Genomic DNA, 24548 nt, shown 5'->3' on the forward strand with positions numbered 1-24548 from the left:
TTAAATGTATTCCGAATGATAAATGCTCACAAGAACACATTATATATTAACGTCTGTGAAAATAAACTGGTATTTTCCAATTTATTTGTATATTTACCAGACGCTATTCTGTTTTCACTGCATAAGAGTTAATTACCTTAATGTTTTATTTTTAAATTTATACGGCAATTAATTATGCTTTACCTTCTTATTATACTCTGCATTTTATCATCATTGAAAAAATCTCTTCGAAAAACTTTCCTATTTTTGTCCAAAGTATAAAGTAAGATGAAAATAATATCAGAGCAATGAGATAAACAATTGTATGAAATTTCGAGATGAGAAAAAATGTATGTTTAAATTGTTATCTTGATTTGCTGCCTTTAACTTTCGTCTTAAGTTCTTACTGTATAAGCGACCTTAGTTTCTGAACATAAAAAAATATTTGCTGACTAGTAAATAAAACAATCTTCTAAATGTGTTATGGGTTTTACTAAAACATTTTTTTAACTAAAAGTTAACAGGATTAAATGTATAATTTATTGATTTTTTTCACTTTGTATTTCCTAATATCAGATTTTTTCTTAAAGTTGTGTTTTCCAGTAAGTTCTCAAAAAAAAAAAAAAAAAAAAAGAAATGTGAATGAAACACGGCTCTTAAACATTTCATAATATTTTGACCAGTTACAAGATCTTTTAATTTATTTTTCTAGTTTCAAAAACATTTTATTCATTATTCAGTGAATGAATCAAACTCGCAACTTTCAGTCAAAATTTGTAACAAATAACCTTTACATTATGTTGCTGCACATAACAAATAAAACTAGCATCTATTTCTCTAAGTATGATACTCTTTTTTTGTTACGGCAAAGTTTGGGAAGTTTTTAAATTTTAGTCAGTATTTGGTCAGTATTTTATAAATTTTGGTCAGTAAAGTCAGTATTTTTTTCCCTCCAAACAGTTTTATCCCTTGATTACAAATACAAATGTGACGGTCAGCAACAGGCACTTGGCCCAGCTAGGCTGATCCTAGTCAATTTATTAGTCCCCAATGAAGATCAATGGCCCTCTTAAAGCTATCCACTCCCTTGCTCATTACCATCTCTTCCGGTAAGCTGTTCCAAGTGCCCACAACCTTACTAAAGTAGTATATTTCCAGTTTAGCCTGAGATTTGAATAGCTTAAAACAATGACTCCTCGTCCTGCTTTCAGTGCAAAAATTTAATCCATTAACATCATTCATTTTTATAAATTTAAACAACTGAATCCCCTCTGATCCTCCTTTGCTCCGGGCTATACATATTAAGCCTATTTAGTCTGGTATCATTATCTAAATATGAAAGTCTCCTTAAGAGTCTAGTTACTCTTCTTTGAACCCTTTCCAATACCCGAATATCTTTTTATTTCCTCATATAAGGCGACCAAAACTGCACAGAATACTCCTAATGGGGTCTTACTAAACTCCTATATAAAGGCAGAAGAACCTTAGATTTGTCTGAAATACACTGGTGTGCAAAAATTAAGGACGAAGTCGAAAAATTAGCATATCAGCTGAACGAAGAGGCAGAGCGGACAGAAAGACCCGTTATTGTAACGAGATTCTTCTTCCATGTGTGCGTCTTTTTTATGGGTCCGCAGTTCCTTTTTGTGGACGACAATGCACCATGTCATCGCACAGTAGCTGCCGAAAAGCTCTTAGAGAGTGAGGATATTGAACGTATGGATTGGCTGGCACAATCTCTGGATCTCAATCCCATCTAGCATGTATAAGATTTTCTAGGCAGACGCTTTGCAGCTCGTACCTTACCACCAGTAAAGATTCGGGAGCTTCGATTGGCGCTGCAAGACGAATGGGCAGCAATGTCTCAACAACTCATTGACGCCCTCATTCTCAGGTTGGGCAGACGCTGTGAAACCCGTCTAGCAGTCGGGTATCAAGTATTTCATGTATTTTACCTGTTCTTCATTTTCTACAATCCCCATAAATTTTACATCATCAGCATGCTTCCAGAAATATTCTCATTGATGTCATTCATAAAAATTATAAACAAGAGAGGCCCTAAAACTGAACCCTGAGGAACCCCACTTAAAACATCACTTCATTTAGAATGATTTCCCCTCACAACTACTCTGTTTCCTTCCAGTCAGCCAATTTCTAAGCCAAAGTAAAGTTTTTTCTCCTATTCCTATATCAGCTAATTTGCTGAGAAGAGCATCATGCGGTACCTTATCAAAAGCTTTTTGAAAATCAATATAAACAATATCAACCCACTTTTTTTGATCTAAAACCAAGGTAACCTTATCATAGAAATGCAATAAATTAGTAGTACATGATTTACCTTTCCTGACTTATACAGCAAACTAGTCAACAGAATACTAGTCTCTAAGAAATTCATAATATTAATTTTTATCAAAGTTTCAAAAATCTTACAAACCACTGAACATACTTGCAGGTCTATAATTCCTAGCATTTCCTTTAGACCGTTTCTTGAAGAGCAGTGTTATATTAGCCAGTTTCCAGTCCTCTGGCACTGTCCCTGAGTTATAAGAAGCATTAAAAATATTTAAAATAACATCTACTAATTCCTCTGCATATTCTACTAAAATTTTTGGATAAATGTTATCTGGTCTCGGAGGAGACTGATTTTTTTAATTAAGAATGTTATCAATCAAGATGTAATAAAAGCATCATTTCAGTACTACCAAATTATCCCAGAAAGAAACAAAACTTGGGAATCCTTCCCAACCGATTGCATCTAATGTACGGGCACCCCATTAAATGACAAAAATGATATTGATCCTTGATATTGAGTTTTTAAAAGTATTCAAGAATGTTTACAAGAACGTAAAGCATTTAATTTTTTTATTTGCTTTAAAAATAAATGAAACTGCAAGGTATGTGTAAGTTGCATTTCACATTCATTTTAAGACATGTAGATCAGTTTAGAAAGTCTGATGACACAAAGCACATGTTTGTGATTTGGTTGTGATCTGATTGTAGCAAACCTCCATAAGCGGCCTTCACTGTATATAAATAGGATTAAATGTTTAGTAAGGAAGCAGAAATATCCGAAACTTAAGAGATGCATTGAATATTCGGTTGCTATTTGGTGTACCGCATATTCCAGCAGACAAACCGAATATTCAGTTCTGCCGAATACTTAAATATTCGGCAACCAAATAGTAAACAAATAAACATTTTTTTTTTAATTAAATAAAAGTTAATACATAGTATCATAAATGTGCTGTTGGACGCATTGAAGCAGGATAATGGATCCCAAATGTTGCTCTTCTCTTAGACATTTATCACTCCCTCAGTTGACGATTATGGAAAATTCCTAATGAGCCAAACAGTTGTTCAAAGGACTGTGACAGGTCGCCCAAGGGCTAGAAACCCCGTGGAAGATCGGTATACTGCTGTCGTAGCCAAGCGAAACCAAAGAATTACCGCCACACGTGGGTTACACATAAGTTGACTGTATGTCCGGGTACCACAAGTTTGTGTTCCTCTCTTCATCCAGCCCAGAGAGGCACGATTAAAGTGGTGCCGCCAACATGTTAATTGGACTGTGTCTGTTTGCGGCACAGATGAGTCAAGAATTGCTCTGCAACCCGATGACAAGAATGCAAGGATGTGAAAAGAACAAAATACATGTAATCGGCCTCTAGAACACCACTGAGCGTCGCTCATTTCAAGGTAGATACATAATGGTTTGAGCCGAGCTTCCTTAGTGTATTGCACTGACCTGCGTATCTTCAGACGGGGTTTTGTGACAGCTATATACAGTTAAAACTACAGGTTGCATTTGGCACCTTTCAGGGATGAAATGCTCACCCGATAGAGAGCCGAAATTGCCCCCTTAGCAAGGGGGAAAAACTGGCTCCCTTCACCCAACGTGCACCGGAGGTGAAAGATGGTACCCTAGGTGAGAAAAATGGCTCCTTTATTGCTTCCTATAGCGATCCCCCCCCCCCCCCCCCGTGTTATGTGCGATTTTGAATACAGTTGTGTTTTATTTATTTTGATTTATATATACGAAGGCATTTGATCACATTTCAACTTTCAAACATAGTTTAGAAGTGTTCATGACTTTAATTTGTCTGTTTGTGCAGTAACTTTCTTATATCCACACTTGGATTGCTCAGTAATTAATATGTTGTTGACTTCTGCTAAAGCATTAACCATACCGAAAATGAACAGGGAAGGTATTTATCAGTCATTTGCCGGAACAACCAGAAATATTAAGTAACATTAGATTAGAATCACGAGAAAATAAAAGCATTTCATAAACGTTTAAAATTGTAATCTAGCGTAACATATCAATACTTATTATAAGATTCGACATTTGAGTATCCTGACGTGTACAAGATGAATAATCTAAAAGCCCTTCTTTTCAATGTCAAGTTTTTCATCACATTAAAAATAAAAACTAGTAGATAACTGCATTCGCTTCATGCAATAACGCCAAAGAAAGGTACCTTACCAAACACGATGTGAAAGTCATGAGTCAAACACCAAGAGAGAGTTCTTTTCATGTTTTTTTTTTTTTTTTTCGCTTTTGCTTTTCTGTTCGTTTCCTCTACATAGTTACTTCCTTGAGAAGAAATAGACATTTGGTATATCTGCTCACGTCGATGCGTTTTTATTCCGGAATTAGCTATTCAATTATCAGCTGATTTAAACGTTTTTATTTTCAATGTTGTTGCTGTTCAAGATAGTACTGATAGATAGTTTTAGGGGTAACAGTTTTGCAGGATATAAATAGCAAGACATTAAATGTTTAATAAGGTAAACGGAACAATAAGCAGCTGTCAACATATTTTAAACACTTTAAAACATGTTCAAAAGCTCTAAGAGCTACACTATGATCAAATGCCTTTACTTACACGAGATTTCGAAGATTAATCCTCGATGCTTTCAGTTTTCTACTTCATTCAATGTGAAAGTATATTTCATTGCAACTTCCAACGTTCGCCATTGAAATTGAAGTTATTGCTGGAGTTGTTGTCAGGGCACATGCGCAACGAGTTGCCTTCCTATTGAATGATCTTTTAGCACTTGAGTTAACGTCGTTCACCCACTGAGGAACCAAAAGCACTTTAACGACACTTCCTAGCCTCCGTTGCACCCTGAGGCACCGTTTTTTTCACCTTAAGGTAAAATTCTTTACCCCTAAGGCACTCCTGGTTTTAACAGTGTATGGTATCAGATTTGGAGTTCTAGATCATACTGTGAGATTGTATGCTACAGCAGTGGATCCGGCTGTCGGTGGAATCGGCAATGACAATTTCTTGCCGATTTGTCAGTGTGACATCACACACGTTTTGCTGCAGCATTATCATTTCTATTCTTATAAAAGCTTGTGTCTTAAGTTAAATGTTGAGTTGACCATTTAAGTAACATGTTTGTGCATGAAGTTCATTTCGAACATGATTTTAACATTTCAATTTACAAATAAAACTAAATGATTTTAAATTTCTGCCCTGTCTTATTTCCACTACGTAAATCTAGTAAATCTTCGACCTTAATGCCATTTAAAGGCTTTAGGATGCCCTTGGCTGTGTTGTGTGCACATGTTTACACAGTTCATTGCATAAACATATTTGTTACTTTCCTGCTACATTTCTTGTCAAAGCAATACTTATCCATTTTTTGCATTTTTCCTCATTGTTCTTAACTTTTGGCAGTGAGTGTATTAATATGTTGTGTGTATACTTTTATTTAGCTCCAACTGTTCCACCTGCACCAAGATCTGTTACTACTGTGCACCCTCTCTTAGTTCGTCATACTGATTTACCGTGTTCTCTACAACCTCGTGTTCATCGTCGGCAAAGAGGTTATAGGCCTACAATGAGTAATCATACATGGCATATGTACACTAGCTCCAATGGAAATAGTGCTAGTACTACTCGTCAACCAAATCCACCTGTTATTTTGCAAAGGTGAAGTATAGTCTATTATTAATCATATTTTAAAGTATTCTTTTATAAAATTCTGTTTAGTATATGTATCATAATAGTTTGTGAAGTTCATATTCCAACAGTTTAGGCTATTGTGATTTGTATGATGTCAAAATTAAAGTCACTGTTATTTTGCTTGTGCTGTGCATGAGTGTCGAAATATATGCTTTTTTTTTTGTGTGTGTGTTAAATCTGTTATGTGTTAAAAACTGGTTTGCTACTAAAAGTTTAGGGAAATCATCTCTTGACATACTGTGTTACTTACTTCGCCTAGTTGACTCTCAATGTGCTCATTAGCCAACACAATGACAAAAATGATATGTTGCTTTTTTTAAGCTTATGAGCTCAGATATTTGCTAATTTAACTGTCATAGGGATGCCTTAAAAATTTTGAACTGTGTATTACTGATATTTGCAACTAAAGCATTGGTATAAACTTTTTTTTTTAAATCTGAGTCCAGAAATTCTCCTTTTCTTTTGGAACATGAATTGTTCAAAGCCCTTATTTCAATTACTGAAAATAAAAATTGTTGATCAGTATTCTTCTGTTACATTTTTGAATTGAATAAGAAAATTTTCAGCCTGATTCTTCCTTGTTACCTATTTTAAATTGCTCATTTTCTATGTTCCCCAATTTTGTTTCGACTTCTATCTCTACAACCATAAAATTTATAGTATTGATTTTGATGCCTTTTATATATTTTGATGACTTTAGATTGCTTGGCCCAAATACAGCTCAAGATTTACTTCAATTAACTTCAAATTATAGTTCTCATCCTCAATCTTCTGCTTCTTCAAGAGTTGTTTTTGCAAATAGTGACTTCCGTATACTTGCTACTGAAGATGAAGTATTTGAAATACAGGTAAAAATTAAAAATCATTGTTTGAAATACAATATACCTTCAATTTAACAATTGTGAAGGAACAGAAAAAGGTTGTCGTTAAATGGAGGAACATAGACATTCAATGCATTCAATTTCGGACCAAATGGAAGTAGACAAGATGCTTAAGTGCCTAGTTTTCAAAGACAAAACAGAATTGGTGTGTTATTTTTCGGTAAACTAAAGAAACTAACCCAAAATGTGCTGCCTTTTTTTTTTTTTTTTTTTTGGCTATGTTAAATAATTTTTTTGAGAGATGCAAAACTTACATTTAAAACTTTATCGTATCCTCATTGTTTGGACACAAAATTTGCTATAAACTTTTGAACTAAATTGTAGTTTAATGAGGATTTTTTATTTTTTAATTATATTTCTGTGACAAATTCAAAAATTCATGTCTTAATTTTTTGCATAGTCGCCATATTTGGTCAGAATCCTTAGATGATTTATCAAAGTGATTACCCTCAAACAAGTCACTCCAACAAACAGAGGCAATGAATTGGGGATTTTATTACTTTTATTGAGTAGGAAATTCCACTTTTTACCCATAGCTGCATCAGTATATGAAGAAGTATGATATTGAAATTAAAAAAAGCTGCTAACCATCATCTTTGCCAATTCATAAGTCTCAATAATTTCCAAGCTTTCCTACAGTCCTGAGGTAGCTCCCCTTAACTTCTTGTTCGCCAACTTAAAAACTAACATGAAAGGGCAGAATTTGAAAGCAATTGACAAAGCTAAAAAGGCTTTCATGAAGGCCTTAAAGGACATTCTGGAAAAGCACAGCTATGTCTCTTCCATTGTTGAAAATATCACTGAAGTGATGTATTGATGCAGGAGCAGCCTATTTTGAAACCTTTTTATACATTGTATAAATACTAATACAAATGTGACGACCAGCAACAGTCTCTGATCCAATCTGAGCTATGGCCCTTACTCATTACGACCTCATCAAATAAGCTGTTCCAAGTGCCTACAACCCTACTAAAGTAGTAATTTTTCCTAATTTCCAGGGTAACCTGAGATCTGATTGTAAATAGGGGTGTGAGTTAGATTAGCAGTTCCCAACCTTTTCCTCCTAGCAAACCCCTTCCAAACTCCGAAAAAAGTTTGCCAACCCCTTGGGTACTAGGTAATAAGTAACAATAAAAGGAAAAAAAAACATGCGCATACACACAGAAGACAATAAAATTTGAGTTTTTTTTTTAGCTTGATACTGCCCACACAGTTAGAGTGAAAACAAGCATTACGAAAACGAAAACATAATTGTAAGTATAGAATTACAAATATTGCTAGGAACTAAAATGATCGCTAAAAAATGAATGAGAAACAAATTCACCAAAAAATAAACAAAGTGATTATTTTGTGTTGAGCTTCAATCAACTTTTAAAAAATTTTGAAAGTGGGATACTTGTGAAACAAAGAGGCTCAAAGTTTGGCTAAAAATTTTTTGAAAGATTTTATAAAGAATGATCTTTAAAATACCTTTCAGGGAACTGTGAGATTTACTAAAAGAACGTTTTTCTTACAATAAAATTAAAAATATCTCTAGGTTCAAGTTTTCTTGAAAAGGATGAAGAATGTAGCTGTTTGATAAAGATATACAGCGTACATCAATCGTTTGACTGCTGAAGAATTTTCTTATGTATGAAAAAGTAATAGAAGCGTCTTATTTTCAGAATATGCATTTACTCTAATTCTTACACAAAAGCTAATTTTTAACAAAACAAATATTTTAAGCTAACTTACTACAAAAGATTTTCTACACAATACTCATAAATTCCTTATTTACATGTAGCCAGGGCCATCGCCAATTGCATTCCTTGGAGGGGGGGGGGTGTTGAAACTGATTTTGCTGACTGATTCCTGAAATTTGCCAACAGATACATACACACACAAGTAATATATATATATATATATATATATATATATATATATATATATATATATCAGGGGTCTGTCCAGGATTTTACACAGGGTCCGTTTTTTTGTGAAAAATCAAATACTTTTGTGAAAAATCGTCATTGACACTTAAAGTGTAGTGTTTTCCCTCTTTTCTGTTGAGAATATCATTCTTTAGTGCTTTTCTAGTATTTGGGGGGGGGGGGGGGAGGCATCGCTCACTGAGAGATAAGCACCCCTCAAGTATCAATATTTATCTACCATTCTACATCATGTTAAATTATACTAGAAATGGTATTTGTATAGTATTTAAAACAACTGTAAGAAAAAAAATTCATTCAGGGGTTCAGCATTTAAATTTTTAACCCAAGACACTGTTGAAGAGCACAGAGTTTCGTTTAAAACTTATAAATTCCGTGATTTTTACAAAAATAAAAAAATATTTTATTTGTTTACTTCTTAACTAAGCGTACTAAACATCAAAAATGCGAAAAATCAGATTCTCATAGCGGATGCAAAGAGATTGCAATCCTCAAAGTGAAGGCATCAAAAGTATAAAAACGGCTTGTAAAATAAATATTTTGGATAAAATTATTTTAGAATTGCCTTTTAGAGCCCTATGATAAACATATCATTAATATCTGGACACAGTTGAAGCAAAAATAATAATAATAATAATAAATAATTAAACTAAAAAATAAACGATCGATTCAGCATTTTAATTATTGACTCATAAAAGAAAATGGAATTCCGCTTTAAAAACCTGAAATAAGCTTTGTTACAAAAATAAAGAACCCTTTTCATTTATTTGCATCCAAATAAAGCGAAGTTAGCTAGAAAAAAGAATGAAATATCATTCTCATATCGAATGTAAAAAGATTTCGTTTTTCAAAATGTAGGCATCTATAGAAAAAAAAACGGTAAATAAAAGAGTTTATTTTAAGTTAATTATCCTTTTTAGCATCGAAAAATCAAACCCATATAACTTTCTCCCAAAGTAACAGTTTAACATCGCACCGCTAGACTCTGACGCTAAAAAGGTGATTAATTTGAATTTGGTAACCCTATCTGAAGCGATCACATCCCCCCCTACTACCCTTTGCAGTTCTAAGTTCATTTCGCTGTATATTATTGATTATTAAATCATAAGTGGGGAGAAAAGTGCGTACTACGCCTATTCAGAGAATGTTGATGCTTTTTCAAAGAAGTTTACAACAACACCGCTGCATAAAACAAGCAAAATTATAAACCAAACTGACTTTCAGCTGTTAATTTCTTTCAAAGAAACCAACAACAGGCATTATATTTATTTGGCCGTAGTAATTATTTATGGCTTGCAGGAGCATCACAAGTGCGGATTTTTTTTTTCTTTTGCGAAATTAGCTGATTTTGTATAAGTTGATTCCTCTAATTTAACTTTAAAAAAGGTTCCAACCATTATCGTTTTTATACAGGAAATATGCTGTATTATTTTTTTTAATTTCAGATTTGCTCTTTCAATAAACAATTTGTGAAAGATCCATTTTTGTTCATCAGAATTTTGTGAAGGGTCCGTTTTGGTTGATCAGGATTTTGTGAAGGGTCCGTTTTGGTTGATTGGATTTTTATGAAAGGTCCGTTTTGGTTGATCGGATTTTTGTGAAGGGTCCGTTAACGGACCCAAATTTGCTCTGGCCAGACCCCTGTATATATACATAAAATTGTCTTTCACCTGAATTTGTTACATATTGAAGTCTGGAACACGCTTTGTAGATTAGCATCTAGCATTTGTAATGCTAAGGGGATGCATTCATTTCGATAAAAATCAATATATACTGCTCTTTTTCGAAAAATTTCCGGAATTCGCATCCTACAAAAGTGACTTAAGGCTTTGTTGTACATTTTAAGAAAGAGAAGGCGCAGATTCCTTCCCATTATCTTTTTTGCTGGGGTCAATTTTGGACTTGGTTATGGAAAGGATGGTTTTGGGTGCTTTTCTGTAAAGATTTCTTGAGAGAAAGATTTATGCTTTGTTTATGCAAAGAAAAGGAATGGGGGGTTCAGGGGCCTTCCCCTGAAAGGTTTTCGAAACTAAAGTTTTAAAAAGTTTTAGGCTATTTATGGAGGTGAGAGGATAGGTATTGACAGATCACCAGTGGACAGTGGCAGATTAGCTAGAAAAAGAAAATGACTTAAACAAACAGTCATGACCCTCGATTTTAAAAGACTTGCAGACCCCGAAGAGTTCCTATTTTTCCTACTTTTTCCTATTTTTTAGAGCTCTCTCTTTTTCCTACTTTTTCCTTTTTTTCCCTACTTTTTCTTTCTTTAGTATAGCTCTTCTAATTGTGCATTGATTCTTATTTTTATAATGCCGCACTGATAATTTTCTGCATGTTTCAATTTTGAAAAGCAAAAGAAACAAGCAGATCCTGAACTTTTCATTGACTGACTACAGTAATTTCTGGAATAGAAGGAGCGCTGCGGCGTCAGCGTGTTTAAAAGTGACTTTTTTTTCCGTTGATGCGTTTATGATCGACTTTTCTTTTTATCACCCCGACATCAGTCCTACTGTTTTAACGAAACAATAAAAAAATGGATACCGGCACATTCTGATGCAATTATACATTACTTACCCGTCAATTAGAAGCTTTAATTAAAGTAAACGGCCGACTGTTCAAAGAATGCGGGAAAAGCCGACTATCCTATTCACCAATTTTTCGTAAAGATGATCACAAGGGAAATGGAGCTCTATTTAAACAGAAAGGCAATGTACAATTTTAAAAGGAACGTAAGGAAGCAAAAAATGAAAAACCTGTACACTGCACATATTTTCTTGATGTTAGTACAAAATAAAAGCGACATATGACAGAAATTCGCAAAAACGGAACACTTGAAAAACATCATACATAAATATGATTATTGTTCATTCTAAATAGGAAACATGATTATAAAATTTCAGTTTCTTTCTTTGCAAAGAGTGTATGCGCAAAGTAAAAAAAAAAAAAAAAACTCGGCAAAATCTAGATAAGCAAAAGGTTCCCGATTTTTGGAGAAAAATCGGAAATTAATTGTCCAATATTTTTTCACATCATCCCTACGTCATTCTAAATAAAACCCTGTAGTTTTTCCAAATATTGACGAATCATCTTTTTGAAATGGGTCAAAAAAACGAAGAGCCAGAGAAATAATACGCCAGAAAAGTCATCGTACACTCAAATATTTTCGTATAAATTCATGATTAAAATTATCATATGTCGTTTTTTTATTTTTGCATTGTGTTGATCCGTAAAAGTCATTTGGCTTTCATTTTTTGTTTATTTATTCCTTAGTATTGTGCTTATTACTTTAAAATGTCTGGTATTCGTGAAAAACCACAAACACCATTCGAAATTTGAATTTTTTCCTCAGAGTAGTGGTAAATTGGTTTGAAATGTCTCGAAATTAGTTAATTTACTTAATTCTATAGTAAAGTGCATGATAAAGTGCTTTAAAGAGAAGAATCGGACCGAAAACAAGGTAAGAAAATGTCAACCGGCAAAGTTGACAAAGCGTGATCGGAGATTTACAGTTAAAAAATTTATGAAAAATACACATTTGAGTGCTGTAAAAGTTTCTGCAGAGTTGAATGAAAATTTTTACATTAATTTTCACCTAAAATTTTTCGACAAGTTCTGATTAGCAGGATTAAGTGGAACCTTTTCCCGTAGAAGTTTTCTTGGTCGTGCAAAAAACAGAAAGCTTACGCTTTTCGTCGTAAAATCAAAGATAAATAAGCTCAAAACGTTTTGGAATTACGTCTTACTTACAGATAAAAATGAATTCAACATTTTTGGTTAAATTGTTGTATAATTGTAAATAGAAGAAAAAAAAATAGGAACTTAATCTTAAGAATTTAGTTGGACCAGTTAATCAGGATGGTGAAGGTGTTCTTGTGTGAGGGTGCATATCAGCATTAGGACTTGGTAGTTTGGAATTTTTTGATGAAGTAATGAATCATGCTGTATTAAAAATTTCAAAAACCAATTTTAAACTCTTAGCCAAAAATTTGGTTATCGGAAAGAATTTTTTTTTTTTTAATCAAGATAATGATAGAAGCACATGATTTTCAATGTTTGCGTTTAGTGCCCCAGAATTTGTCCTAAAAAGTTTAGAAAATACCCCTTCAATCACCAGATTTGAACTTAATATAACATATTTAGATATATCTGGAGGTTAGATTACGAAAATACGGCTTTGAAACGAAAATAGAGCTAAAAACAGTAAGACTCGAAGTGTGTTTGAACACTTACTCAGAAATTGCGCAAAAAAAAAGAAAAAAAAAATAATGAAATTTGTTCCCAGACGTTTAAAAGGTGTTATTACTGCATTATATTCTACTAAATAATAACTTAATAAAAAACTAGATTATTCAATAATATATAGACATTTTTTTAAAACTGTACGAAGACTTTTGTGGAATGAAATTTCTGGCACTTTTTGGTTTTTGTTTTTAAAAAAATAAGTTTTATACAAATAAATACAAAAGTGACGACCAGCAACAGGCTCTGGGCCCAGCTAGACTGGTCCTAGTCAATTTACAATCCCCAGTGAAGATCAATGGCCCTCTTAAAACTATCTACTCCCTTACTCATTACCACCTCTTCCGGTAAACTGTTCCAAGGTTCCACTACCCTGCTATAATAACAATTTTTCCTAACATCCATGTTAGCCTGAGATTTAAATAGCTTAAAACAATGACCCCTTGTCCTGTTTTCAGTGCTAAACTTCAGCCCCGTAACATCTTTCATTTTAATAAATTTAAACAACTGAATCATGTCCCCTCGGTCTCTTCTTTGCTCAAGACTGTACATTTTTAACCTTCTAAGCCTGGAATCATAGTCTAACTGAGAAAGTCCATTTATTAGCCTTGTAGCTTGCCTTTGAACCCTTTCCAATACATTAATGCCTTTCTTAAGATAAGGAGACAAAAACTGAACAGCATACTCCAAATGAGGTCTTACCAAACTTCTATATAAGGGCAGAAGAACTTCTTTAGATTTGTTTGAAATAGATCTATTGATAAACCCAAGCATCTTATTGGCCTTGTTACTAGCAATGCTGCACTGTTGGCTAAACTTTAAATCCTGACTTATTAAGACCTCCAGATCAGTAACTTTGTCTGCCTGACTGACTGAACCTTGCAAATAATAACTTGTACACTTATTTCCATGCCCTAAATGTAGCACTTGACTTTTCCCAACATTAACAGCCATACCCCATTTATCAGCCCACTCCGTAATATGATCTAGATCCTCTTGCAGCTGATTTGCTCGTTCTTCATTTTCTACAGTCCCCATAACTTTGACATCATCAGCAAAACAGTTCATGTTCCCAGAAATATTTTTGTGAATATCGTTCATAAAGACAATGAACAAAACAGGCCCTAACTCTGATCCTTGAGGAACCCCGCTTAAGACCTCACTCCAATTAGAATAATTTCCCCTTACAACTACTCTTTGTTTCCTTCCGGTCAGCCAATTTTTTACCCAAATGAAAGTTTTCCCTCCTATTCCTATATCAGCTAATTTGCTAAGTAGAGCAACATGCGGTACTTTATCAAAAGCTTTTTAAAATCAATGTAAACAACATCTACAGGCTTCTTATTGTCCAAAGCCATGGTAACTTTGTCATAGAAATGTAATAAATTAGTTGCACAAGATTTACCTTTCCTAAAACCGTACTGAAAACTAGTCAATAGATTATTAGTCTCTAGAAAATTTACTATCTTAATTTTCAGCAATGTTTCAAAAATTTTGCAAACCACCGAAGTTAGACTCACAGGTCTATAATTTCCTGCACTCCCTTTAGACCCTTTCTTGAAGAGCGGTGTAATGTTAGCCAGCTTCCAGTCCTGAGGCACTGTCCCCGAGTTATAAGAAGCATTGAAAATATTTACGATTACATCTGCTAATTCCTCCGCACATTAAACTAAAATTTTTGGATAAATATTATCAGGTCCCGGAGCCTTAGTCTCTTTAATTTTTTTCAAATGAAGTAAAACGTCATCCCTGGAAAATACAAAGTCCTCAAGCTGTACTATAGCTTGTGTCTTGTTGGTGTCAACTGTTGAGATACAGTTATCGTTAAAAACACTCGAAAAAAAGTTATTAAGAACATTAGCAATATCACTATCGTCCCGAATTAAAATTCCGTGCTCATCAACCATTGGCCCAATATGACTATTTCGAACTTTCCCCGAATTAGCGTATGCAAAAAACCTCTTGGGATTCCTGTTTATGTTATCTGCCAGTCTTTGCTCCAACTCTCTTTTCTGAATCCGTACCAAATACTTAAATTTACGCCTTGCCTTACAATATTGGAGCCTATCTGCACTGTGACCTGTTTCTCTAAACCTATTAAAAGCAGCTTGCTTGTAATTTAGCGCGTCTTTAGTTTCCCTGGAGAACCACATTGGCCAAATTTTAGTGTTGACACCCTTTCTCCTAAAAGGAACATGATCCCTAACCGTATTCGCTAGATTTTCCTTAAACTCTGCCCACTGAAGATTCACATCGCTATTATCCAATCCAGAAGAAAAAACTGCTTTCAAACTCTGCCGAAGTGCCACAAAGTCTGTATTTCTGAAATTGGGCACAAACCTAAAATTCTCTACTTTGTACATATCAAATTTAATCCCAAACCTAATACTGTTGTGGTCACTATCTCCAATGTGTTCCCCTACACATAACCCCTGAACAGAGCCTTCCATGTCGCAGAAAACTAGATCTAAAATCGCGTCCTGTCGAGTACCCTGAGTTACAATTTGATCTAAGAAACAGTCACCAATTCTTTTCAAAAAATCCTCTTCTCTGCTATTACTAATGAAAGATAGGGTCACTGTTTTAGCCTGCTCCAACGCATTGGGTTCCCACAAGCTGGAACTAGCTGTTGTTGGGAAAAGTAAGAATCCGAGATGTTTTAAGAATGTAAACAGATCTGCTCTTCCTGTGCACTATTTAAATCAAAAAAATGCTTGGATGGATTCTAATTTGTTTTCCAAGTGGTTTTTTGATATTTTCGTGCCTGCAGTGAAATCTTGGCAAGAAAAAAAAACATTTGAATGGAGCGCTTCTGTTATTCGACAACTGTCCAGCTCATCCGGAACATAACTCTTTAAAATCTGGTAACATCCGGTGTTTATTTTTGCCCCCCAATACAACATCTCTGCTGCAGCCTATGGATCAGGGAGTCTTAGAATCTTTAAAACGACGTTACCGAAAGCAGTTTATCAGAAAATTGCTTTTTGAAGGAGATTCTGAATCTGGTGCAGTTTCAATAGTTGAGTTTTGGAAAACTATCAACATCAAAGACTGCATTTATATGATCAGTGACGTGTGGGAATCTTTGCCGCAATCGACACTAAGACGAAGTTGGAGAAAACTTTTGCCGAATTTTTCAAGTGGCACAGATGAAAATGCTACTGACATTGCGAAAGATATTGTTACTGAGCTTTCAAGCGTTTTCAGCACAATGAAAGGCTTTGAAAATTGTGGTGATAGAGAAATTACAGATTGGTTGAATTGTGACATGGAAGATGCAGGCTTCCAGTTGCTCAATGATGAGGACTTAATAGCAGAAGTCCGGAATTCTCCAAAAGAAGATGATGATGATGAAGATGAGACTGATTCTGAACAAATAAGATAAGTAACAATGATGCATTTGAGAGTTTTGCAAAAGGTCTTGCTTGGTTGGAACAACAGGAACAGTGTGATTCCTCTGAACTCATGATTTTAAGAAAACTTCGGGATAGAGCTGCACGGCAAAGGACGGCGAAATTGCACCAGATGAAACTTCCATTTAAGCCATTGTAAATTTTGTTCCAGAAATAAATTAATTTTCATTTATAATTTTAATTTCTTTAACAGTAAAAATAGCCATAACAGTTGAACGACGACTCTACATATTAAACTAGATGATTATAGATGAATTCTCGATTATCCGAAGTTTTCGATTATCCGAAGTAGGTTCGGTCCCAATTACTTCGGATAATCGAGGTTCTACTGTATTTTAATTCTAAGAGTATGGACTGTGCAAGAGACAAATAAATAAAAAAGGAGCAAAATTTGCTTGAAACTGCATGAACATGAAACTTCATCAGAAACAGGTTTGTTAAAACTCCGCCATTGCAATATTTTTTTTTTTCTGGAACCACCAGTTGAGAACCGGTGAGTTAGGTCATCTATCAACTGACTGATATTTGTACAAACTCTGTAGATTTGTTAAAAAATGTAAGCATTCTGTTGTTATTTGTGACTTGCTGTATTGCTGACTAGGCTTACAGTTCGGACTTGTGACGACACTGAGGTCAACAAGTTTCTGGTCCACTGAAGATGAATCTTTCTAGCTGTTAACATGCTGTTTTTCATGACCATAAAGTATTCTCTGCAGTGACTGACATACCCTCACGTCTTCCTTGTTAGCAATCTCATAAATTTTACATTATCTGCAAAAATACTTTTTCCAGAAAATCTTTTTATGACATCAATAAGTATGCTTGACCTAAAACTTAACGTTCTAGAACACTGCTTAATGCATAAATTAACTGCATGTGAGTACAATATGCAATATGTAAATCTTTTCATTACAGTATTAATATTTTAATGACATTATTTTAAATAGTTTTTGCGATGCACTTATATCACGATTTAAGTTTCTGTTTGTTTCGAGTGCTGTATATTGGAAATAAACTTAACTCTTTAAAATTTTCAGGAGCAAAGTAGTAATGTTTCTGGGGAGAACTCGGGTACCTTAGCTGCTATTCCATCTCCTCTGAATAGGTGGGCTGAAGAGTCTCGTGTGCTTGATGGAGATAGTATTCATGATTGTGTGACTGGTAAGTAACTTTTAACTCTAAAATAATAGTATTATTTCAATCTTTGATACACGTAATTATTCAAAGCAATATCGTATAGCTAACCTATAGTATCATGAAATTCATTTAGCTGACATTTTTATTATGATTCAAGCAGGTTTGAAGATTGCTTTAATAAGACTTCTTTAATGTCTTTAAAATCTTGGCCACAGAATTAAAACCTCAAATGGTGCCTTCTTGCTAAAATTCCATTTTTTAATCTCATATCTATAGGTTCATTTTTTAATAACTACCCTTTTTTTCCCTTTTCCTTTAAGGAAAATTTTTGTTTATATCTTACGTTTTCTCCCTTTATATGTTTAATGTCCCATATTATTAGTTTTTCATCCCTGTGCTTTAATATTTCTGTTCCACTGTCTAATAAGATCTCAATTTGCTCATAAAATAGTCATAAATGTCTTCCACTGAGACTTGTATAGCATGTGAGGCTGCTGCTAAAATATAGGTTGATCATTTCCTCTTCTGTTTTGATTTGGATGGTTACATTTTATCTTCCTTATGGTTTCACTCCAGTTTACTTGAACTTTCTTATGATTAAATAATTGCTACAGTCAAACTTGTCTATAACAATACTTTTGGGACTGAGAAAAAATATGGTTATAGAGAGATTATCGTTGTAGACAGTTTGAATAAAAATATTTCAAATTCAAAAAATATAGTTTTATTGCCTTAGATAGAACTTAAAATGAAAGTGAAGAAAAAGGTACAAAACTGTGTATCAAAGACATTATGAACATCAGTTTATTTCATAAGACATTTTCAGACTTTTTTTTTCTAAAGAACGTGTTGATTAATTTTTTTAATACTTTTTTATGCAAATTAGGTCAAAAACGAATTTTTTTTAAACATCGTCTTTCCAAATCACGTGGAATATGTTCTCTACAAATAAATACAAATACAAAAGTGACGACCAGCAACAGGCTCTGGGCCCAGCTAGACTGGTCCTAGTCAATTTACAATCCCCAGTGAAGATCAATGGCCCTCTTAAAACTGTCTACGCCTTTGCTCATTACCACCTCTTCCGGTAAGCTGTGCCAAGGTTCCACTACCCTGCTAAAATAATAATTTTTCCTAACATCCATGTTAGCCTGAGATTTAAATAGCTTAAAACAATGACCCCTTGTCCTGTTTTCAGTGCTAAACTTTAGCCCCGTAACATCTTTCATTTTAATAAACTTAAATAGCTGAATCATGTCCCCTCGGTTTCTTCTTTGCTCAAGACTGTACATTTTTAGCCTTCTAAGCCTGGAATCATAATCTAAGTGGGAAAGTCTACTTATTAGCCTTGTAGCCCGCCTTTGAACCCTTTCCAATACATTAATGTCTTTCTTAAGATAAGGAGACCAAAACTGAACAGCATACTCCAAATGGGGTCTTACCAAACTTCTATATAAGGGCAGAAGAACTTCTTTAGATTTGTTTGAAATAGATCTAGTGATAAACCCAAGCATCTTATTGGATTTGCACTGTTGGCTAAACTTTAAATCCTGACTTATTAAGACCCCCCAGATCAGTAACTTTATCTGCCTGACTAATGACTGAACCTTGTAATAATAACTTGTACACTTATTTCCATGTCCTAAATGTAGCACTTGACATTTCCCAATATTAACAGCCATTTCCCATTTATCAGCCCACTCCGTAATATGATCTAGATCCTCTTGCAACTGATTTGCTTGTTCTTCATTTTCTACAGTCCCCATAACTTTGACATCATCAGCAAAACAATTCATGTTCCCAGAAATATTTTTGTGAATATCGTTCATAAAGACAATGAACAAAACAGGCCCTAACACTGATCCTTGACGAACCCCGCTTAAGACCTCACTCCAATTAGAATAATTTCCCCTTACAACTACTCTTTGTTTCCTTCTGGTCAGCCAGTTTTTTACCCAAATGAAAGTTTTCCCTCCTATTCCTATATCAGCTAATTTGCTAAGTAGAGCAACATGCGGTACCTTATCGAAAGCTTTTTGAAAATCAATGTAAACAACATCTACAGGCTTCTTATTGTCCAAAGCCATGGTAACTTTGTCATAGAAATGTAGTAAATTAGTTGCACAAGATTTACCTTTCTCGAAACCATACTGAAAACTAGTCAATACATTATTAGTCTCTAGAAAATTTACTGTCTTAATTTTCATCAATGTTTCGAAAATTTTGCAAGCCACCGAAGTTAGACTCACAGGTCTATAATTTCCCGCACTCCCTTTAGACCCTTTCTTGAAGAGCGGTGTAATGTTAGCTAGCTTCCAGTCCTCTGGCACTGTCCCCGAATTATAAGAAGCATTGAAAATGTTTGCAATTACATCGGATAGATATTATCTGGCCCCAGAGCCTTAGTCTCTTTAATTTTTTCCAAATGAAGTAAAACGTCATCCCTGGAAAATACAAAGTCCTCAAGCTGTACTATAGCTTGTGTCTTGTTGGTGTCAACTGTTGAGATACAGTTATCGTTAAAAACAATTGAAAAAAAGTTATCAAGAACATTAGCAATATCACTATCTTCCTGAATTAAAATTCCGTGCTCATCAATCAGTGCCCCAATATGACTATTTCGAACTTTCCCCGAATTAGCATATGCAAAAAACCTCTTGGGATTCCTGTTTATGTTATCTACCAGTCTTTGCTCCAACTCTCTTTTCTGAATCCGTACCAAATACTTAAATTTACGCCCTGCCTTACAATATTGGAGCCTATCTGCACTGTGACCAGTTTCTCTAAACCTATGAAAAGCAGCTTGCTTGTAATTTAGAGCGTCTTTAGTTTCCCTGGAGAACCACATTGGCCAAATTTTAGTGTTGACACCCTTTCTCCTAAAAGGAACCTGATCCCCAACCGTTTTCGCTAGCTTTTCCTTAAACTCTGCCCACTGAAGATTCACATCGCTCTTGTCCAATCCAGAAGAAAAAACTGCTTTCTGCCGAAGTGCCGCAAAGTCAGAATTTCTGAAATTGGGCACAAACCTAAAATTCTCTACTTTGTGCATATCAAATTTAATCCCAAACCGAATACTGTTGTGGTCACTATCTCCATTGTGTTCCGCTACACATAACCCCTGAACTGAGCCTTCCATGTCGCAGAAAACTAGATCCAAAATCGCGTCCTATCAAGTACCCTGAGTTACAATTTGATCTAAGAAACAGTCACCAATTACTTTCAAAAATTCCTCTTCTCTGCTATTACTATGGTAAAAATTATTCCAATCAATTCCTTTAAAATTAAAATCTCCCATTATGATGACTGGCCCCTTGCTAGAAATGTCACTAATAATACTAAATATCTGTTTGTCTTGACCCTGGCTTAAGTTGGGTGGCCTATAAATGTTCCCTAAACGTAGTTTTTTGCCCTTATTACTAATCAACTCCAGCCAAATCATATCAATCTCATTAGGTTTATCATTAATTACCAATTCATTGCAAATTAAAGTGTCTCTGACATAAAACCCCACCACCTCTTTTACCTACTCTATCTTGTCTAAACAAATTATACCCAGCAATAGATAATAAATCAACATCACTTTCCGCAGCCCACGTCTCGGTAACTCCAATAATATCCAACCTCTCGTCTATAATTATGCTTTTCAATATTTCTATCTTGTTCCTAATACTATGAGCATTTGTAATCTAAAGAAGTTCTTCTGCCCTTATATAGAAGTTTGGTAAGACCTCATTTGGAGTATGCTGTTCAGTTTTGGTCTCCTTATCTTAAAAAAGACATTAATGTATTGGAAAGGGTTCAAAGGCGAGCTACAAGGCTAATAAATGGACTTTCTCACTTAGACTCTGATTCCAGGCTTAGAAGATTAAAAATGTACAGTCTTGAGCAAAGAAAAGACCGAGGGGACATGATTCAGTTGTTTAAATTTATTAAAATGAAAGATGTTACGGGGCTGAAGTTTTGCACTGAGAACAGGACAAGGGGTCATTGTTTTTAGCTATTTAAATCTCAGGCTAACATGGATATTAGGAAAAATTATTATTATAGCAGGGTAGTGGAACCTTGGAACAGTTTACCGGAAGAGGTGGTAATGAGCAAGGGAGTAGATAGTTTTAAGAGGGCCATTAATCTTCACTGGGGATTGTAAATTGACTAGGACCAGTCTAGCTGGCCCCAGAGCCTGTTGCTGGTCGCCACTTTTGTATTTGTATTTGTATATTTGTATAAAAAACCTTAAGTAAGCCCATCTTACTTTTATTTAATACTGCACTATTATTTGAATCCCAACTGTTAAAATCTTTTCTCTTATTAGCCACCATATTTCCGTTTCTACTAAAATCCCAGTAGTCAGTACCCTTTCGAATTCTGCTCCTTAAACCATGCCCCCCATTCCAACTTAGTTTTTTGATTCTGAAGCCTGTAAAACCAAATCACTAACCATTTTGACCCCTGTAGAGCTCAGATGCAGGCTATCCCTAGCAATCCAATCTCGTTTACATTTACTCCACACATCAATAAACCTGATACTGCGCTTAACGCAAATTTCCTTGAGTACCAGGTTCATACACCTAGTCCGTTGGTTTAACCAACTCCTATGCACTCCATACCTGGGAAGCATACCAACCACTTGGACATTTGCCCAACAGTTGGTTGCTTTGTCCAACAGGGAATCCAATTCCTTTGTAAACTCATCGTTGTTACTATGGCCTACATCGTTAGTTCCCACCCACAAAGTAACTACATCCTCTTCATTAAATACCCCCTTCTTTTCAGCAACCCTATTTACATCTCTCACCCGAGCCCCTGGCAAACAACATCTAGCCACCTTACGTCTAACTCTGCCTATTAAGTTTCCCACCTCACGCACCATTGAATCTCCCAACATTATACCCTTTGTTTCCCAGTCAGTCGCCTCAGCAATAACTTTCCCCTTTACCTCTGGAATTTTCCCCCTATCTAACACACAGCTAATGCCCACATCCTTTTTACTAACTTCCCCCTTTCCCTCTGGAGTGTTTACCCCATCTACACTCCTACAGCCTAATGCTAACTCACCCTCCAAAGTAAGCATCCTAACTCTGATTTCTGAGAGTTCAACACAATTTGTGCAAATGAAATCCTTCTCAGACTCATCCTTCCCCTTAAACAAGCAGAACATCTGACATAGGTCACAAGAAATCCACTTGTCCCCTTTACCACTTTTAACCTCCTTCATTATGCATATAACTCCCATTCTAGCTCAAAATGGTACACTTAAAAAGTCAATACAAAAATACAAAATTGGAGAAATAATGCTAATTATTAGAATTAGAAAGCATTAGAAGTAAAAGATACAAATATTACTAAATCCTAAGACAAGCAGTAAATTAAAATAAACAAGTTACACCCTAAACAGAGCACTCAGGCTTAACAACAAGAAATCAGCACAATTTAGGCTTAGCGACACAGAATAGAAAAACACTTTAAGAAAGCAAGTAAATCAAAAATAAGACTTAAGAGGACTCATCAGACAGAAAATTTCTAGCTTTCAGAAGAGAGAGAGAGAGAGAAAGCTGTAGCGTTTTACTTCCCCCTCTACGTGGAGCGGCTGACAGGTTTTGGGGGACGTCGTCCCCTCTATGCTGTCACCGCTCAAAATTTATTGGCAGGGGAAGAGGGTCCGTGTATAGTATTGGATGACCACATACAATTTTTGCGTTGACTCTTTTAGCGCATTTTAGTTTCGACCGAAATCTTCTACACAATCGGTGTTTTGTGCCTAACTTTCCTTTCCTTATGCACTGAAACTCGAAATTTTGTTAATTTTATATTCGTCATTTGTTTTCTAAATTTGATTTATTAAAATGCTTTCACATGCTACTTTTTATGCACAAGAAGGATATGCAGTAGGATCATTAACATTTCGTTTTCCTTCGAAATGCAGCATTATCAATCTGAAAATCAAAAGCATTCGCAGGATTGATAAAACAAATTATGGATCACGTTACGATTCGAATTTGCCGCTCTTGTTCATCAAATATTACTGCATCATTACCGTCAACACCAGGCAAATGGGCGCGAAATTCCTGCAGTCTGGCTGAACTCACCAAATTATTCAAAATTTGAGGAATGTGCCAAAACAAGGCCCCCCACCCCCTCCCAATTTTAAGGAAACGACTTGGACTGGAAATGATATTTTCGAATAAAAGCAAAACTGTTACTTTTGAAAACAGTTATATTCCAGTATTATTTTAATCTTTTGCAATCTATATTCTGTAGCATTTGATCTATTTCAGCCTCCGCTTCATATTTTAAAAGTCGATTATGAAAATTACGTTTAAGAACTTCATTGGCCGCTGCGACACCATCATTAACTTTCTAACCAGAAGTCAGTAAATTTAATAATCAATTAAATTTATCCTGATTTAATTAAACACACACTGGTATGATAAATTATAAATTCATTTGTAGAAACGTGAATTGAAATAAAAGTAACGGAAAAAGAATGATTATGAAAAATTTTCCGCATTAATTTCCATATTTGTCAAGCTGTATGGGAATGACAGAATCCTTACCCCCCCCCTCCCCCCACGCCACTTCACTTACCGATGCGAATTATCAGGGAACGTATTTTTCGGACTTGAAACATACTGTTTTAATTCATAGGGTAAATTTTAGAATTAGTAAAGCGTTCGAAAAAGAAAATCAAATTTGTTTCTGAAGTTTTTTAATCAAAGATTGCAGTCTTGAATCATTACTTACCTTTTTTTTTCAATGTCCTTTTTTTCTCTTTTCGAATTTGTGCGTAGTAGTTGATTTATGTATGTTTTTAAAAGCAAGAGTTTTGAATAAATTTCCGGTTTTCTTTTCAGATTTTTTGTTTACGCTAAATGTTTCACGAAAAGAATACTAATGAATCGGAACAGTGTAAAAGTTATACCATAAGAACAGTGGCACCCAACCTGCGGCTCGAGGGGCATATACGATCTGTGAAGTTGATACGTGTGGCCCGTG

At 34.8% G+C, this 24548-nt stretch overlaps 1 protein-coding gene across 1 annotated transcript in view; it reads left to right on the top strand.

Annotated features, from left to right (window-relative positions):
* Positions 1-24548, top strand: part of LOC129218399 (E3 ubiquitin-protein ligase HUWE1-like) — a 736974-nt gene that overhangs the window by 504874 nt on the left and 207552 nt on the right. Inside the window, exons 58-60 of the mRNA XM_054852650.1 lie at positions 5705-5921; positions 6655-6802; positions 17453-17576. Coding sequence (XP_054708625.1) covers positions 5705-5921; positions 6655-6802; positions 17453-17576 — 489 coding nt within the window. The remainder of the gene's footprint in view (positions 1-5704; positions 5922-6654; positions 6803-17452; positions 17577-24548) is intronic.

Source organism: Uloborus diversus, chromosome 3 (assembly GCF_026930045.1).
Source record: "Uloborus diversus isolate 005 chromosome 3, Udiv.v.3.1, whole genome shotgun sequence".
Lineage (NCBI taxonomy): Eukaryota > Metazoa > Arthropoda > Arachnida > Araneae > Uloboridae > Uloborus > Uloborus diversus.